The sequence below is a fragment of the Fringilla coelebs genome, assembly GCF_963513975.1.
Source record: "Fringilla coelebs genome assembly, chromosome: 15".
Lineage (NCBI taxonomy): Eukaryota > Metazoa > Chordata > Aves > Passeriformes > Fringillidae > Fringilla > Fringilla coelebs.
The window spans coordinates 5,308,993-5,329,448 of NC_140041.1; the positions used below are offsets into that span (position 1 = coordinate 5,308,993).

A 20,456-nucleotide genomic window follows, 5' to 3' on the forward strand; every position below is an offset into this window, starting at 1 on the left:
CACAAAGGAAATCCATGGCAGGGAGGAATTTGAGCCCCAATCTACTAATGTTGAGAGCTATCATCACAGTGAGTGCCTTATGCACTCTATCTATGATTCCGTGCTTTTCAACGAGGGACAAAGTAAGAGAAGTGGAATAAAAAGTTTCACTCAATATCAAATTGCCATCGACTTGAGCCTTTTCCCACATATGATTTAAATGGGAAAAGGTAAATCAGATAAATTAGTAAAATTCAGGCAAAGCATGCCAGAGATGTAGAGAATTCTGGCATGCCAGTAACTTGCAGCATATGTGAGGTACCAAACACACATATATCTATCTCTGAAATCAATGGCATTTGGAAAGATTGCTAAAAGCCATTGTCTAACAGTCAGAGGTTAAGGACAGACTCATCACCTCCTTGGGAAATGTTATTACTTGGGCAACATCTTGGGAAAAAGAAATTGTGCTCTTCAGAACAATTGTTCACAAAGGGTCAACTGAGGAAGCAGCAATAAAAGCTGACATTTCTCACTGGCAACACGCTGTTCGTCTCTGCTTGTGCTGGCAGGTTCCTCTGCCTCCCTCTGTTTGATGCTGATTCTACCTCATATAGTAGAGCAGGCTCAGCAGTTGGCCAGATCGAAGGGGAAGAGTTTTCAGCCTGAAGCTGCTTGAAGTAGTTTTAGCTGCAGAATTTCTTTTCATGATGATGGGGTGTGACCTAGTGAGAGCAGGTCCCTTGGCACGACGATTTTACCTTTGGTACAGTTAAGAGGGGTATTGTGCCTCTTTAATCAAACTACGACAAATAATTTGATGCCCAGGTAAAAGCAAAATGACTGAATGTGGATAACTTTGTGAATGCTGAAGTACTGGTGCAAAGTGATATAAAAAACAATATTGCATTTTTATATCTCTTTGGATTTCTCAGGACTGAGGGGGAAAAAAAAAGAAGGAAAAGAAGGAAGTTTATGTTTCTGCTGGTGGCTCCCTGGTTCCCTGACATCCTTAATATGTCTGTAAGGATGAGGTATATCTGCCCCAAAATCGAAAATCCCTGACTGAAGGGTCACCAAAATGACACCGCGAACTCATAAGCAAATAAGATTCTTCACATGCTTGGCTGAATCATCATTTTGCTTTTCATGGCCCTGTTGATTTTCTGATTTACCACCCTTGCATGATTAATTACTTTTACATAATGTTGTGCTGAAGATATCACTCTTGCTTTAAAGCTACTTATTGGCATATATGAATAGATTAGAAAACCCATCTAGGAAAAGGAGGCAAGTAATTTCATGATCATTAAAAAGCAACTCTGGAATCCTTAATCTAACACACACACACACACAACTGCTAAGGAAGAGGCCACTAAATCACATGAATTAGGGAATGGACGTGTCAAAACAAATTAAATCACTGAAGCAATTTGGAAGTTTCACTGACTTTTGGCTTTTTTGTTTTCTTTTTTTATGATCCTTTACAGTTCATGGCTTCATACTGAAAGTCACAAAAATGGCTAAAACAGCTCAGGAACAACATGCAGCAGAAATCCCAAATGACTACATCATCGGAGTTCAATTTTGCAGCAGGGAGTACTTACTATGATTAAAGCCCAATATAAGCAAGTGACTTGCCAGCCTGCATCACTAAACAAATTCCAAATTCACTCTCTTGGTGAGTTTGTTTATTTTTACTACCCAGCATACTGAAATCCTACTGCTTACTTTTATTTACAAACCTAAAATCTCATGCTAAGTTCTTTCTGAGCAATTTGTTTTTATAATTTCTCCATTCAGGGCTTTCTACCCTCTGATGCATTTTATTCATGGGCTAATAAAGGCTTTCTTTTTCTGGTAACCATGGGGAGTCAGCAGAGCAGTTTGGGAACTTCACACCTATGGTTGTGACTCCAGCACTGCACAAAGCCAGCGAGCCCAGCCACACACAGAGGAAGGGAACCACTTGTGACCACTGTGAAGCTGGGGGAGCTCGCAGGGCTCAGGACTGGAAATGGACAGAGCCGCCATAATCTTCAGGGATTTTCTGAGATTTGAAACAATTTGCATACCTCCACAAAATGCCTAGGAGTTTTTTGAGATTAGGAATTGAACAGAATGATCTCCTAGAGCTCTTGTCTCAATAAGGGATGCATATTCAACAGGAGAGGGGGAGCACGCCTGGGGTGGCGGCCAGCGTTCGCCTTTATGCCAAAGCCCTGTAGGATCTAAGCAGCCAGGAAAACATATGGCAGGGAAACTTGTTTGCAAAGTGCTCTAAAATTAGTTCTTCATAAAATCCAGTTGGTAATTATTCATTAACACACAGCCACGAAACATCTGACACCCACGACGGCGGCCAACCAACCGGTTTGTTCCCACGTTTGGATGTGCCACAAGCCAGCTCAGGCCAGCCCCGCGGCCACCAGGCAACTCTGAGGTGCTCAGAGCTCCTAAAAGTGTTTGTGCACCTGCTAAAAGCCAAGGGAACACTGATGCTCCTCTGCTCTCCAAGTGTTTTTTCAAATAAACCATTTCTGGTCTGAATGAAAAGAGTTTTCATTTTGATATGAAAAATTTATAAGTATAAAGCACGCTGCTGGAAATGAAAACAATACAGCCCCACACATTGCCTTCTCCAGACGTTCCAGGGAAGTTCCTCTCAGGTTACCTCATTTCATGCATCATTTGGAACGTGCCACCAGCATGTAGCAACACCATAATTGCTGTAAGCTCTACAGAGTCGCTTCATGCATTATTTGACATTTACAGTTTGTTTTCTATACATTATCAATTCTATTAATATGACTCTCTTCTGCTAAATTCCTATTGATCATTCAAGCCTGCAATGTGCATTTTATTTCAGCATAGCAGTACACAGGTTGGAGGGATTTTGCCCTAAAGCACTGCATTCCTGTGTGTACTCTGCTTGCCACTCAAAACTGCCTTTCAGCCTCTCCTCCAGAGCTCCACTCCCCATGCACATGGCACACAGGCTGCATCCAGACAAGTTTACAGCTACATCAGTTTGACTGACTAAACCAGGCACTTGGAATATTTGCTAAACAGTAATACTGAGAAGGTTAAATCTCAGCAGGGCTCTCAGACAGGAACTGCATCTTGTTGTCTCAGGTTAATCATGTACCTAATTTGCTGATTATTGACTTGTTCCCACAAAGGATTTTACTCGGCTTGACATATGAGCACTGATCAGTGATGAACTGTCAAGCTGTTCACTGCTTTAGAGCTCATGTCCCTAACCTACAGAAACAAGGATTTTAAATTTCAATTTTAAAATATCGTCTGGTGTCAACTTCAGACTGTTTTCATTCATACAAAAGTATTGTGCTCCTTTCTGTCAGAACAAGGCTTCTTTTCACTAACTCAGGTCTGTAACAGCTTGCATTTCTTATTCTAAAATAATTTCTCTTGGTAGCAGCTTGACTGAATTTTGATTGCTGGGCAAAACTGCCATGGAACCTCCTGCTGTAACACCCTATTAACAAGCACCAGGACCCTGCCTGAATGTGGGAAGTTTATGCTGGTTCATATTGCAGATCCAGACCAGATCTATACTAGTTTATACACTGTGTGTTTCATTAACCCCACTTAGGAAGAGGTTTAGAACTGCTTCCTCTGAAGAAAGCAGGTACCCTGAGGAGGAATCCAGCTCAACAGGAAACACAGATGATATTTCTCATTATTTAATTGAACAGAAAGGTCACAAAATTTCTATTCTATCCATGTGAGGTGGAGTGAAAGGAAAAAATGCCTGATCACAGCCTTCTCAGATGAGAACATCATAATGAAACCTAGAACAAATAAATCTGATCATATTGCAATATAAAGTTCATCCTGAATGAAAAGAAAATATTTTGTACTACCAACTACTTCCAGCTGGATTTCTTGTAAAAGATACAGGCATACCTCCCTCATGTCTTAGTCAAAAAATTAAAATTAACCTGTATTTATAGCAAACTTTGATGATTGCTTCAGAGCTTTGGTTGCCCTAAGTAATATTCATTTCATGATTTATACTTTTGTTTGTTTTCCTCAAATAAATTGCCGTTTTATTCATGATGGAATAGGGGAAGTGAGCACTAAAATTCTGAATTAAATGAGACATGCTCAATGAATTATGCCATGACCTCACTGGAACAGCTGAAGATCCACAGACATAATTTCACCCTCAAGACAGCATATTGAATGAAGCCTTACAGCCAAAATCAAAACATTGTTAAGAAAGGCTCCCACCCTGGAACATATTCTCTGAAGATATTTTTTTTGTGCTGCCTGGATGGCTGGAAATGACTGAAAATCAGTCAGCAGCCCACGGCAATTTCCCAGTTTTTTCAGTCTTTGTATCAAATTTCAGGACATCATATACTAACATGGAAAACTGACCAGATCCTCCTCTCCTTGGGCTGTGCACTGCTGATCCTGATTTCTTACCACTCAAACACACCCATGCAGTAACTCACAGAACATTGGAAAAGAGCTTACTACAGAAACCTGATGCATTTTGCACAGCCAAAGCTCCTTCTGCACAAATTCTTAGAAGCAGAGGTAATAAACCCATATCAACCTCCTCACTCCTTTACTCTTAAGTCTAATCAAAGATTTTGGTCCTCAACTTATCAGTTCTGTCTCATAGATAACTGGATAGTTTTATCCCAGTTTGTCCCAAGATTATACCAGAGAATTAAAACCTCATTTTAATGGCAATGACATAATTAATTATTTTATAAATGTATTGCTGAAGCATTTAACAACTTAAAAAAGTTAAGATGAGGGTGGTTCAGTCAAATGTGACAAATGAAGGAATTCAGGGAATCCCTAAACTTGACTTCTGTAAACTCCAACATAAACCTAACAAAGATGACCTAAGTTTTGCATTCTGACATTTAAAGCCAACAAACACATTGATAAAGTACCTGGGCATGTGATGGTGGGAGTCCTCTTCTTATATAAACACCAAAAAGAGCATCCTTCCCTAAGGATATGTTGAACTTCAGGAACTGTGGCTGGTTGATATGGATCTGAGACCTCCAAAAAACTCCGGGGGGCACCTCCTGGGTGACCCTGTGGCCAACTTCTGTTTCTCCACTATCTATGCTGCTATTCCTAGTGACCCATGGTCCTATAAAACAAAAGCAAATATAAATCAAATGAGAGAACTGGTTTTAATACAGGTAGATTTATTAATTCAAGATGAACATCTGTGGCAGTGACACCTCTTAAATCAAACTGTAACTTTCTTATTCTGATGCAATCTGCCCGCTGTTTCAATCAGTATGTAAGAATTTGGCCCTTATATTTGAAGCAAAAACTCTGCAAACCTTATTTTTCTGTGAAGCATAAGCAATCTTCTCATCCCTCAAACCCTTTAATTCTGTGATTGCTCCTCACTGATCAAACAGCAACAGCAGAGTCAATTAAACACATGTGAATCTCCCTGTGCTCTTTTCAGATGCATCTTGTACACAACCAGGGTAAAAAAATTGCCAGAAAGGTGAACTGAAGGGTAACTTCAATCCAAATGAACTGATTGCAAATTTTCATTACCACTGTTTTCTTCAATGAAGGAGTCCAATAGACTTTAGGTCACAGAAAAGAGAGTTGACAGAAGAAATGAAATGCACACAAAAGGGTTTAGAGGACAATGTCTGTACTCAAACGTGCATCTTCTCCTTGAAACAGAGTTAGCACGACTCAGTGCAGTGCCTTTCAAGCTCTCTCTGCCTGAAGCAGGGTCTATCTATCTACAAGTCTTTTTCCCCTGTGCTCTGGTTAGTTAAAATCCATCATTTGTTGGTTTTTCAGCATGCATTATTGAAGACAAGATACAAGGCCTTTCTGGTTGAGTGCTCTGGCTTCCAGCCCATGAAATAGTCAACTCTTAAAATATGGTGCAAATCCCTTCTGTTCTCAACTGAACAGGTTCTGAGGCTACACATATTTTAAACATGGAGTGCAGAACATGGAGTTAGCAGTGTTTTTAAGCTACAGTATGCATCAACGCTTGGTTTTGTGTTCTGTATTCCCCAACAACATGGTGAGAAATCCATTTAAAAATTCTTACAAAGACACTATAATAAACCAGACAACCAGAGAAAATATCTGTTGACAATCACAGAAATTTAAAGGTATCACTAATAGCACTATTGCCATAGACTGGATGGCAGGGATACCTCTGATAAAACCTGACAGCATTTGTAAAAAGTGTTTACTTCATTGGGGTTTTTCTGTTTATTTCACGGAGGTTTTTCTACTGTGGTGTAATGTTATTTTCAATAAAGGGCAAGTTATTTTTGAAATACATTCCAGCACTGTATGAATGTAATGGGATGGCACAGAACAACATATAATTCCAGCAGGTAAGTACATAACAGCTTTTCTGTCTTGACTATCTTTAATTGAGAGAGCAGCAAAAGCACGGTTTCAATTATAGATTCTGAATTATCTATGTTAGCAGCACTTACACTTGTACATAATGAAACAGATACTATGTTGGCAGTGTTTTGAAATGGTAAAAGAATGCTCTGAATACCAACTGCTCTACAGTTTTTGGCAACTTGTTTGTTTTTTCATTTTCTATGTTAATGGGTCTACAATAACATCACTGACAAAGAAAGGGAAAGCAGGAGAAGCTGCAACAAGAGGCTGCAAAGAAAGGAAAACTGGCTGAGAGTGTCCAGCAATGTGCCCTTAGAGCCACAGAGAACAACCAGATCCAAACACATCCTGCTCCATGGAAACTACAGGATTTCATTTCTAATGGATTACTGCAACAGAGGATATCTCAAGGTTCCAATCTCAATGAAGGCAGGCACCACCTCAATAGAATTTAAATTAGTTCTTACCCACCTACATGGAGAGGAAAACCAGGGGCAGAGAACACACCAAAAATCACCTGTGGCATTTTATACTGTCACTGGCAGAGCTGGGAAGTCAGCAAAAGACTGCAGGCACCCTCACCTCCTTTGAGAACATTACATTTACTTCACAATCCCAACATATGGTAATAAATGATGAATATTTTTTAATATTAAAAAGCGTGCTGTAAATTATTTCTTTGGAAGCATTTCTTAATACATCAACTGTATCTAATCTGCAAAGACTCCTTGACACACTCTAAAGAACCTTCTTCTTCAGGAGCAATATATCCATAGCCAACCAGTCAAAGAAAAAGCTATTTCTGGGAATTATTATTATTATTATCCAGAGCACCAAATGTACAGAGCACATGAATGGTAAGGCCACAATAGTCTCTGTTGGCAGTTATAGTTTCACTGGCTATTTTGATAACTATGTGTATATTCTCTAAAATTGTAACTTTGTAAATAAATTTAATTCCAATGGAGAATCAAGTTTTAGTATTTCTGGATAAATTTAGCCTCAGTTTCCTCTGAATATCCAAAATTAACTCAAGGATCCTCAAATATATCAATTAAGCTAAAATAATAAAATTTCAGCCATCAGGAAACCAGAGTTACATTCATACTACTTCAGCACGCAAAGGTAAAAAAATATATTGGATATCAGACTTTTCTCCAAAAAATTACTAGAAGACAATTCCTTTGTATTTCTCATCAGAATGTTGAAGTTATCATGGTGAAATAAAAATTGGTGAAAACTGCAGATAAGACAATTGAATTTGTAGTTATTACTGAGCCCAGAGACTTGACTCAGGTTTTCCTAACACTGAAATGATTCCGTTCAGTTTGATATTGTCCTTGGAAGCATCTCCCCACAGATACACTTTTATTTTGCTCTACAACACAAATGACCTGGTTTCTAGTTCTCCAAACCACTCCTCCTGGAACATCTTAGAAAAATCTCCCAGGGAAAGGAATTGTGACAGGGGTTCACCCCAGCAGAGGATTTGAAGAGTAGATTAGATGATCAGCTCTCAGAAGTGATGGAGATATATTTAACCTGCAGCAAAGAATGGGGCAGATGGGCGACTCTTTTCAGTCTGTATTTCTGTAGTGCAGAATGCTCTATACTCAGCCTGTGCCACATCTGCAAGGAACAGCTGCTGCCTCACCTCTGGCATGCTGAAAGGATCCTTTCCTTCTGCTTTTAAGAATTTAAATCACGGCATCCTGTTTTTATGGAGCTACATTACAATGCTGTAATAACAACATTTAGAAATGCTTGAAGTTATACTAAAATCTAGGTTTCATATTTGCAAGCTTAGCTAACAACTTATAAAGTTTTAAGTCCCACAAGATATCAATAAACTCTAAAGATTATGCATTATTGAATCATGCTCTCATAAATTCCTGCTGAATTATCCTTGCTGGTATGAGACACAAAACCAGTGACAGCATCTTGGTTCTACTCCTTGCTCTGATACTGCCAGTGCACCTGGGTTGGTCATGATCTTGCTGCTCTCAGATGCCTACTTGTAAAACAGAATTATTAACAATGACAGAATTATTAACAGTTCTCACCTTGAAGATGAGGAAGGCAGAGCAGTAAATATAAATATTACAGGAGGTGTCTCAGTACAGGGCTCTTCATGTTCCTTCCTCCCCAGGATGTACATACAGAGAGGAATGCAAAGTAGATATGACCACTGAATGTACCTCAGTTAATAGGCTAAAGTTTAATTTCTTTAAACCTGAAAAGCAGACCATCATCCTAACTTTGGTATTTGCAATGCCTTTTTCTGCACTAACAGCTTCACTGGCAAACCCTGTCACTGGAGACTCAAACTTTTTTATAGCTCCCTTCAGTCCTCGCCTCCTAATGCAGAGAATGTATCTTGCCACCTGACTCACTCCCCTCCAGCTATATTTAGAAGCTTTTCCATTTGATGGACCACTGCAGATCACATCCAAAGAGCATCAACTGCATTTTAGTGAAGTTACAGATGTGACAATCTGACAAATCTGTGAAGAAAGACCAACCCGAACTACTCATACTGCTGTGAACAAATGAATCCCAAGATCATTCTCTCTGTTGTGGGTGACTGTTGTAAAGTTCTATGTTTATCTCATAACCCCATAGATACTTGATTTTTTTTTCCCCTGTCATTTTCTCTCTATAAACATCTACAAAAGAGTTTTAAAAGCATACTTCTTCATCTTACCCAGGGGAGCCATTTCAATCACTCAGTCAAACATATATTCATCAACTAAATAACACTTATTCATTTAAACTGCTGTTTTATTTACCCAGCTGAATTACTATTTTGGCATATACATTTGAAAAGACTGTTTTTAGCATTCAAGTGTATTTGCCTTTGAAGCTATCAGACAGGCAATCCGTGACAACAGCAATGCAAACTCCCCCTGCTAAGTTGTCAGCAGGTCTCATCTGTGAGCTGGAGGTCAGATTCAAGGTGGCAGTGGATGGGACATGCCCAGTCAGCCTTTAATTTAACTGATGTCAAGCAGTGTCAGCCATGGAGGCAGAGCTGTATTTACACTGCAACCAGATATACTTGATTATTTATAACTACAGTATCCTACACTGTAGCTAAAATTAAAAATAAAAATGAAATCTGGCTACCAGCAGTGTCACACTACAGACATCACATTTAAACAGCAATTAACTCCAGTGCTGTGGCTGTGTGCCTCTATCGTGGGGATGACTGCAAATTGCATCTTGATGGCACTCTTGAAAAATACCTAGCAGAATAACCATTCCAATGGATCTGAAATGAACTACCAAGATAATGTGGACAACCTCAAATTAAATACAAGAAATAAATATCACCACGGTTGGTTAAATTCTCTTTATCTTCTTTTCCTGTAATTCTATATTTCTTATAAATCATCGCTACAGACATAGCTTACTTTATCTTTTTATCTAGCTTATTTTTCTGTTGTTCTTTTTATATAGCCAGGGATTTTCACAGATGACTTGGAATTCTAAAGAAATTTATGGTACAGCTGTGTAAAGGAAACCCTTCAATACAAAAATAGACTCCCCTGACTTTTTGCCAAAAAGGGCCGTGTGAGAATTACTATGGTTCTGCACGATAGTTTAACTTTTTTCCTTAAGTAAATTTGCTACTTATATGGCCAGACATGTCTTATTGTCCCAGTAAGGCAAATAAAATAGAGTAGAAAATGCCTTTTCCATACAAATATCTTCAGTGCAAAAATCAGTGCTATGCACTGTTACCATTCTGACAACTCCCTGTATGAACTTACACTTCAAATTATCTACTATCACCTAAGTGCCCTAGGACTCAGGTGAGAACAGATTATCTCTGGAATGTGTACAATAGATTGACTGCTACTGCAAAACAAATTCCCTCAGCTGCAATGAGCTAAAAAGCCAGGCAATGAGAGCTTGTCTGCAGGAGCTGCTCTGGTGCATTTGAACTTCATTACACTCAAGATGCTGAGACACCAATGAGCTCTGTTTTGGGAAGTGAGGAGGGAGAAAGCTTCTGAGTGTATGAGCTTTCAGAAGTCCAGGAAAACAGCTTCTGGTACAAAACCAAAACCTCAGGTTGTCTGGTCAGCATCCTAAATTTCTATTCTGGCAAGAGGAAAGAAAATCTCCAAAGGCAGTGTCTGCATAAGACCCCAGTTCTGGCTCAGCTGCAGCCAATCAATGTGCAGGGAAATGAAGCAGTTTGCTTTTACTAAAATATGACATGCCTGATACACCTAAAAATTTAGGCACATCTTCCCACTCATGTGAGCATGGCTTCACAAGAGTCATTGCTTTCAGAATCAAAAGCAAATTATAACCAAAATAAAATTAAGATCTGTTGGTTCACTGCATTTCACAAAGAGCAAATGCCTGTGACTAGTACGGATTTCTAAATCAGGATAGCAACCATCTCTGATTGTTCATCTCTTTGGTGCATGAGTGAGAGCTAAGGACTTCTGGAAATTGGAACCTTAGAAAAGGCAGATACCAAAATTCATCACCTAACTTTGAACAGAGCAACTCATGCTATCACCATTAACACACCCACAAATCTAAAACTCCTCTTCTGTTGAATTTAGCCAAATCCTTTGCTTTTCTGAGACAGCCCTTAAGTCTGGTGTATTTTCAGAAGACCACATCTGCTAGCCTTCATAGCCTCCATCTTAATAGTTCTGCTCGCTAACGTGCTAATTAAGATCTACATTACATTAGCCACATAAATACTTAATAAGATTAATCCACCTGGAAAATGATGGCTTGTCTTGATTAAAGTGAATGAAGGTAAGAGAAGTGACATTTAAAACACACTGACTGTTATTACATTTTGATCGTCTGTTTCAAAGCGTCTGACAGGAAATAGCAGGAACCGGGAGATTCATGTTGTTTACATTGTTAATGAGGGATGAGTTTATCTTTTACAAGACGACAGAGAGTTCCCTGCAGCTGTTGCTGAGTCCTTACACCGTGTGCTGGGTGGGTTTCAGCAGGAGCACAGTCGGGGGTAGCACTGCTGCCTCAGGCAGTGACTCAGGAGCTGCTCTGTTGGCATCTGAACCCCAGCTCATCCCCCTGGCAGGATGGCAGATCCTCCCATCTCAGAATTTTGTTACTCCTTTAGCACTGCCTGTGCGCTGCATTGCTAATAAAATATCTTAACTATTACAAAACAATTTGTGTGCAACCCAAAATGTGACTCGCAGCTGCAGCATCTGGCAGAGCTCTCAGCATCGTTTGGAGAGAGCTGAAGACAACCTGTACAGCTCCACCACGACTGCTGAGCTCAGCTTTCCACATCCATCCAAGGACAATTTCTGCTACATCAGTAGAAATCTGTTTTTCCTCTCTCTCAGCTCAAGCAAGTGAGATGGTGCCAAATTTAACAGCTAATTAAACTTTCTTCGTTTCATTATTGACATTATATTTGCAACTCTGAATTTGCTATCTGGAAACAAGTATTTTTCATGACACTTCAGTACGTTAATATTTAATAACCATAATATTTTTGAAAAAGTCTTTCTGAAATCGACATACACTGTGGTAGACTTTGTGAAATACCTCAAATTGAGCGTGAACTTGGATCAGGTTGGTTCATCCAAAGAGAAGCAAACCCTGGATTATGTGAATATCAAAACACAAATTCATATCAACTTTTTTTTCAAATAGTCAGCGTATTTATTGTACCTAAAGTGATCTTTCCACCACTGTCCACAATTACTTTTGCTGTCTTTTAAAATGGGAGGTTCTAGAATCAGAGATCACTATCTCTTCCTGTGTTTTTCAGCTTTCTAGAGCACTACTATAGCAAACAATCAAGATAAAAAGTACTAAGTCAATTTTGAATTACTATAAAATTTGCTAAATTTGTGAGCACATCAAACATAATATGTCCTAAACAAAAAAGTTGACACCAAAGCATTCTTTATATGGGTTTTCATCTGGGGTTAGTGTAGGTGTATTCTGTCAATTAGAAAGGAAACAGCACACAGTCACAGACGTTATGGAAATGTGTCTCTAGCCCACCACATAATTTTAAATCTAGAAAACTTCTGGCATAGGTTAACAGAATTTAGGCACAGATAAATCCCATACAGTCATCTATTTCACTTCTTTTTGAAGAAACAATTATTCCCAAACATGCCTCTTTTCTTTTCCCCCACTTTCCCCTTTAATCTAGATTTATTACACCCAAATTCTAACGTTATCCTCACGCAATATAAGAGATAAATGGGTTTTACTCTTAGAAAGTTTTTAAATGTCATTATAATCTATATCATCCCCATAGAAATTCCAAGGCAGTATCAATTTTTGAGGTTTTATGCACTATGAAGGGTTACTGGCTTATGATCTGTATTAAGAAAGGAATTTTTGTCTCCTAATTTAAATCCCTACTTGAACACAACTTTCACAGCATGGTGGACTTCACTTGCAGTTTTAAAGCAGCACTGGGGATTTTTCTGCCCATTGCACTTGCCTCCTCCTTTCAGACATACCCACTATTAGTGAGATGTAGTGTGTAATTACAAAAAACCTGAAACTGTGTTATCTTAATAGTGAATTTTGTTTTCATTCAGATAGGAAAATGCAGTAATAAAGTAATTTACATTCCCCTTAAATTGCAGTTTTATTATTTCCTACCAGAATTTAGTCTCTTAATAAGGAACAGGCAGATCAAATTGAATACCTGCTTTATTTTTTTTTCTCTCCTTTCAAATTGCTCTACTTTAAAATGCTTTGCTTGCTGAGTAGGCACAGCTTGTGTTTAAGTGGCCCTTCTCAGACTAGGGGTTAAAGGTTTCTTTGGGAGACCCGTGTTTTGAAAAGAATGGCTTCATCCTGAGTTGTGTCAATTATAGAAAGGTCACTCTGCACAGCCAGAGCCCTGAAATGGTTGTTGTGTTAAAAGCTGTCAGAGGCTTTCCTAAAAACTGCTGGGATAGCAATTTTAACTTGGACATAAAAAGAAAGGTGAGGTAGAAAAACTTTTCACCCTTCCCTGCTCTAGGAATTTGTCTTCTCGATATTCCTTGTGTTCACCCAAACCTGTCATTCATTTTATTCCACTGTGGAACATTACTTGCCTAAATATTGTTCTTCCTCCTTCCCCCACGTTATCAGCATTTCAGCAACCTTCTACAAAATGTCAGAAGAACAAGTAAACTTTTCCAACATGCTCTGAGGAAACGAACTGCAGCAATTTAAGACATAACCAGCAGTTCTGTCTCCTTGTCTCCTCTACAGGAGGTTACCACTCCCAAAACAGCATCTCAGCCTCTTCAAATGTGCAAAGCTAATTAGAGTGGGGCTGGGATAAACTGCCAGAATTTGCACTGAAGTGCCCCAGGCAGATGAGCCCATTCCAATTCTGCAGTCCTGCTGCCCTATATTTGCACAGAGATGGCAACAAAAAGCTGCAGGGAGGGAATTGGGAAAGGTGTTAAAGCCCTGCAGTTGTCAGCTAAATGACCATAATTGCCGACCTGAGCTCTTCAGGTTCCTGCCCAAAACCACAGGGTCTCTCACCTGTGCACAACCTGGAGGCAGTTCAGCAGCCATGAAAACGTTCTGCCTTGCACTTAGGGATGTGCTGCTCATGCACTCTGACCTACAGCCAGTCAGAGATGAAAGCCAAACCAATGAACACTTGTTTAAAAATTTTCAGGTTTTTGGCACCATCAGGATGTAGGATTTCATGACAAGGAGGAAGTAAAAACTAGATCCTCCGTGAAAAACATGGAGAAGCTGAGGTGCAGCAGTAGCAGCATTTATTGAAAACAGAAGCAAATCCATTAAATGATCAAGCTCATAAAAGAACAACTCAGTTTCCTTTCCCAAGTCTATTTTAACTGATTGTTTTCCTAATACAAGTATCCTGTGTCAGCATTTGCTTCTAATACTTGCTTTGGCAGTTACCAAGTTTAACAAGAGCCACAGGTTCTGAGTGCAAGGCAGCGCTCAGCCTCTGAACAGAATTCTTCAGCTGACACAAATCAAGTGCTCAGACTTCTGTTCCAGTCATGCCATCCACCATCCCAGCACACTAAAGCGTGGGAGGTGCTTTGTCTAATTGTAACATTCTGTTCTGCCTTCTCCCCATCATTTTTATAATAACCAGAGAAGACCTTACTGTGATGTAGCAAAGAAAACCCCTGAACCTCACCAGCAAAAAACATTCCATTTAAATGATTAAAATCCTTTTTGTGACACGTAACTTCTCTGTGTTTTAAACACAGGTTTCTCAGTTTAAGTGTTTCTGGTTCTAGGTTTTACTTATTTTTTCTTTCCCCTGCCATGTCTTTGTCATCCTCCCTGGGAACACAGTTTTTCTTTAAGAGAAAATGAAACCATTTGTTGTCTAATTTCTCACATTAATATCACAGGACAGACCGTTTACCATGGGTCAAATTCTGCTGTCCTTGGTGTTTGCTATTAGAATTCACTGAGAAACAAGAACCAGGGATGTGGTCCTGGCTGCAAGCCAGTTCTTGAATTCTCTCAAGCACTACAACGCTTGCTTCTACTAAAGCTTTTCACAGCATCCCAGAACAGATCAGGTAGGAAAAGGTCACAATGTGGTCCAACCCTCCTGCTCCAGCAGGGTCATCCCAGAGCACAGACACAAGATTATGTCCTGAAGGTTCTGGAATATCCCCAGTGAGGGAGATTGGGCCAGTATGATCCAGTGCTTGGTCACTGCACAGCAGTTCTGCCTCATGTGCAGGTGGAGCTTCCTGAGCACCAGTTCCTGCCCGCTGCCTCCTGTTCTGTTGGCTGGGACCACTGTGAGGAGCCTGGTCCCTGCTCTGAGCCCTCCCTGCAGACATTTACACGATTAATGAGGTTCCTCTCAGTCACCTCTGCAAGCTGAACAGCCCCAGCTCCCCCAGCCTCCTCTAAGCTACGCCTGGAAAAGGAGCAGGTAGTGAACACAGCACATTTCTGAGAGCACCTCCCCGGTGTCCCTGGCAGCACAACTTCACTGGTGATGAACCAGAACCCACAGGATTTAGTGTGAGCATGGGGTGTGCTCAGAGCCACGGCAGGGAGAGGATGGCTGGTGCTTTGGGGCAGTTGGGCAGCATTTTGGGGGAGGACTCTGGGGGTTTGGCAGCGTTTTGGGGTGGTTTGGTGGCAATGTGGGGTGATTTGTGGGTTTGGTGACATTTTGGGGCTGTTGGTAGTACTTTGGCAGCTTTCTGGGGTGTTTTCTGGAGGATTTTGAGGTGGTTTGGTGGGGTTTTGGGGCACTTCATGGCAGTTCATGTGGCATTTTGGGGCAGTTCAGCTTGGGTTTGTGGCAGTTCAGCTGGGGTTTGGGGCAGTTTGGGGCAGTTCAGCTAGGGTTTGGGGCAGTACAGCTGGGGTTTGGGGCAGTTTGGGGCAGTTCACCTGGGGCTTTGGGGCAGTTCATCTGGGGTTTTGGGGCAGTTCAGCTAGGGTTTGGAGCAGTTTGGGGCAGTTCAGCTGGGGTTTGGTGGCTGTTTATGGTAGTTCAGTTGGGGTTTGGGGTGGTTCACGGCAGTTCAGCCGGGCTTTTGGGGCAGTTCGTGGCAGTTAGCTGGATTTTTGTGGCTGTTTACGGCAGTTCAGCTGGGGGTTTGGAGCAGTTTGGGGCAGTTCAGCTGGGATTTTGTGGCTGTTTACGGCAGTTCGGCTGGGGGTTTGGAGCAGTTTGGGGCAGTTCAGCTGGGATTTTGTGGCTCTTTACGGCAGTTCAGCTGGGGTTTGGAGCAGTTTGGGGCAGTTCAGCTGGGATTTTGTGGCTCTTTACGGCAGTTCAGCCGGGGTTTGGGGCGGTTCGGGGGCGGTTCGTGGCCGTTCGGCCGGGCCGGGGGCGCGGCGCGGACCCACCTCTGCCGGCAGGGGGCGCGGGCGGGCCGTCGTCGCCGGGCGGGCGCAGGCCGTTGCTGAAGGTCGGCGGCTCGGCCGGCTGCAGCTGCCAGTTGAGGCCTAGCAGGTGCATGGCTGCGGACACAGGGACAGACAGCGGTCAGCGCGGACACAGGGACACGGACAGCGGTCAGCGCGGCCGCGGACACCCGAGCGCCCCGCGGCAACGGGATGGGGATGTGCTAAAAGAACCGGCGACAGCGGTATAAAACCATCCCCCCCCCCAATAATGCCAAATAAACAAAAGCGATCCCCGGTGACTCAGGCGCATCTGTGTGGCACTGAAATACAAAAGGCAAAATGCTCACAGCTCTGGGCAGAGCCGGCCGCTTCCGACTCCCACAGTGCGGGGGACACATCGGGGAAACAAAGCGCTTGCTGCAAGTACCAGCTCCGAGTTTAAATTATAGGTGGTAATTTATATGTTGATTATAAAATTGGTTTTAGCCCTGTGTAAAGCAGTGACTTGGTAATGCAATTATTCTGTGTTTAGTACAACTTATTTAAATCAATACATTAGGATAATAGAATCACAGAGTGGTTTGGGCTGAAAGGAACCTGAAGGATCATCCAGCTCCAATCCCCTGCCATGGGCAGGGACACCTTCCGCTGCCCCAGGCTGCTCCAAGCCTTGTCCCACCTCACCTTGGACACTTCCAGAGCTGGGGCATCCCCAGTTCATCTGGGCAACCTGTGCCAGGGCCTCCCCACTCTCACAGGGATGAATTTCTTCCCAACACCCAACCTAGCCCTACTGTCATTCACTGTGGAGCCATTATAGAGCCTCCAACTTTATTTTCTAGATTGAGCCTCCCTGCCCAAGCCAGGCCCGTGCCAATCCTTTCAGCTCCCAGATTTTGGACCCCACTGCCCCAAGCCTTGGCTGTGAGCAAGCAGGGAGGGCTCGTCTGCTCACAGCCACGGGCTCTCCAGCCATGCCATGCCAGAGACAGGTCCGTGTGTCCGTGTCAGAGGCTGTGCAGCTGTGCCTGCAACACGAGCTGAGCAGTGGGAGCAAGGCCAAGCACGCCCTGCACAAGTGCCTGAGTTATAGGCACTGTGGCAGGGCTAATTGAATAAGTCCTGTGCATAATGCATGAGACTTGACAGGTCTGAATCATTCAGCCAGTGGATTTATGTGCATCTTCACCTTGTATAAACACAGCTACCTGCATACTCTCATCACATTATCCCCATGGCACTCTCAGTACAGTAGAGCAGTGGTGGGGGATAAAGCCCACCAAGCTGCTGCTTTCCTTTTCTTTGCATCCTTTCTGCTTACACAGGATGTATGTAAACCTATATACCACAGAGAACAGCGATTCCAGTTATGCCAAAAGGTGTTTGAGAGGATTCACTGTCAATTTGCAGGCAGGAAAAAAAAATATATTATGGGCACCCTTAGAATTGTTCTCTTCTGCAGTGTCAGATCCACACGAGATTATCAGATATTTTGCATCCAATTCAAAGTGATTCTAGTGGTTACAAATGGCCCAGCAGTGGCCACACACTAAGTGTTCAAAGACTAAATCTCAGGAATAGGAGAGACAAAACACTTCTCACAGTAACTGCCATTTACAGTGCAGGAGCCACCACTTAGATAACCTCAGAATGCAGGGAATCCATTTAGATGTGAGTGATTCACATGTGCATTCCTAAGCCCCAAGAAAACAAAAAGCATCCCCCACCACCCCCCTATCCCAAGACCTGGAAATCTCTCAGCACGCAATCTATGCAGAGTTTAACCTCTGTATTTTTGACAAAAGCAGCAGGGGAGCAAGACATCTTTCCTAACACCATCTTCCCCTGGACATCCTATGGCTAATGTCTAAGCAGATCTCTAAGGATAGTAACTAAAATCAGGAGACCTTTTCTGTGAAGAGGGCAGTTGCCAGATTTCATATTCATACTGAATTTGCAAATTTTGTTTCTATTATGTCAAAATACCTCACAAAACCAAACAAAAAATACCTTAAAGCCTCTTGTATGTTAAATACCAGACATGAACCTGAAAAGGATGTTTTGCAAAGAAACTACTCAAAATTTATTTCTACAGAATGTTTAAGAATCCCAGGAAAATAGACAATAAATTTATGTGGGATCAAATTATTTGTTCCATTACAACTTATTTGTCTTGCCAAAACAAACACTCTAAAAGGCTTTTTCAATCTAATCTTAAGCAGCCAATTTTTTTTTTTTTTTTTTTGCTTAAGTATGGCAAATGAAACTTAGAAATCATTCACAAGGCTCAAACCCCACCAAACTGCACCTTATCCCCACTGCCCCACTGAGCAGAGGCAGCTGTGCTGGGGCTGGGACAGCAGAGAGCAGCTCGGGGTGTTTGTGCTCTCAGCAGTTCCCACTCCCTGCACAGGCACCAGATTCAGCTGGACCATCCCTGAAAGCCACGAGTTCATGAAGATTAAGTGAATTTCAAAGCTCCACAATGCAAACAAGTCACAAAGGAGAATCAGACTTTTGTGTTTTATACTCTCAGTGTGTCTATTCAAAGTTGCCTTTTTTTTTTTTATTTTATTGTGAGCGTAACCATAAATGTAGGTCACTTGCAGAGATGAAAGCCTGCTGCTTCAAGTGTGAACCAGTCCTTACAACACAGAGATAAAAAAATCACAACTAATAGTCTGTCCAAGAAAATTATAGTTGCTACCTTATAATTACCAGGTAAATTCAGACAGGGAATTATAAAAGATCTTATTAACATGGTATTAAAAAATACCTGTGATCCATCTGCTTCCAAGCACACCATGGTTTCATTAATAACTGTGTTTTAATCACGGATGCACGTTAGGTAGGAGCAATTAGAGCTCCTTCCTAACGGGGCAGGGATTTGCACGTCTGCTCCATCCCTCCTGGAGACTGAGAATCTCCTGCACAGCTCACACACCCATGAGGTGATCTATAAACTTCCACTAAGACAGCTGCAGTCACAAACACGAGGAACGTTCCCTTTCCACCAGGAATGAGTGGAGAAAAGTGTGTCACGGGGGCCTGAGGGGAAAGCTCTGTGTCTGCTTTGCACTGAGCAGAGAGCAGAGCTGAGCAGGGGGAACAAGGAGAAACCTTCTCTCTGCTGCTTCACAACGCTGTGAGATGGCAAATTTATATGATTAACCTTTCCTTCTGTTAATCAAACAAAATGCCTCCAGCAAAGGAATAAGTAGAAGCCCGTTTAATTAGAAATGTGGGGATCCACGCAGAAGTTGAGTGCATGTGTCTCAGAGGAGAAATTTGGGCTAGTCAATTTGTGCCTGTTTGCTGGTTTTTCTCCTTTTCTTTTCTAGTTTGAAACTGACTTTGCTTTTTTTCCCAATAACAATTTGTGTATCCACAAATTATATTTTGCAGAGCACTTACAGGTATTATTTTTGTGTGTTTGCTTTCCTCCCCCTCAACATTTCAGCATATTTTCAAAGTTCTTCTCTGTTCTACTTGATTTTCAAACACTAAGCTTGTCAGAATTTATAGGGTTCATTTAACACTAATATCTAGTAATTCAGAATAGTGTATTTATATTCTCTAAGCCATGAGAATTCAGGAACAATAAATTTTGAAGAAAAACATTTAAGGTTTAAGTAAAAAATAATAATCAACCTCTCACACCCACTCTAGCACCACTCACATACAGAGAGCAGAAGCACCTGGAAGCTAAACCTGCATGCCCAGCAAGAACTAAATCAGAGACCTGGCTCATCACTCCAGGTGGCAGAGCTGCTAAGGATCAGTCTAAGACTTACATAAGATATAGGTTGCTAATGTGAATCACATATTGTTTTAAGAAGTCCTAAAAGGTACACAAATCCACAAGAAATTGATAAAACTTACATGCAAATTTTCTTGAGATTCTCTAAACTCAGTGGTGTCCTCACATTCCTCTTTCATTTGTATTCTCTCATTTTGGCCATGAACCCACTGCCCACTCCAGTCAGAGTTTTTCTGAAGGACAATGTTTCCCAAGCTCAGGAAGCTCTCTGTCTTGTCTTTGTGCTTTTGTCACTCTTGACCTTGTACTTCTAAAAGGAGAGAGCTCTGGTGTCTTTGGGAGCTGGAGATCTCCCTGTAGTACAGCTCAGTGTCTGCCAGTAGGCAGAGGACAATGAGGATTTTCACTGATCTTTTACTTCATTTCTTAAAGGGAGAAATATGCAGACCAATGATCCATCATCTCC

The 20,456-nt window shown here is 41.6% G+C and overlaps 1 protein-coding gene across 6 annotated transcripts in view; it reads right to left on the bottom strand.

Moving 5' to 3' along the window:
• The window catches only part of TENM2 (teneurin transmembrane protein 2), a gene marked incomplete at both ends in the record, with an annotated part of 473,693 nt that overhangs the window by 108,166 nt on the left and 345,071 nt on the right, over positions 1–20,456 (bottom strand). For all 6 annotated transcript variants that reach the window (XM_084215965.1, XM_084215964.1, XM_084215963.1 and 3 more), the window contains 2 exons: positions 4,917–5,122; positions 16,231–16,344. In XM_084215965.1, the coding sequence (XP_084072091.1) occupies positions 4,917–5,122; positions 16,231–16,344 (320 nt within the window). The remainder of the gene's footprint in view (positions 1–4,916; positions 5,123–16,230; positions 16,345–20,456) is intronic.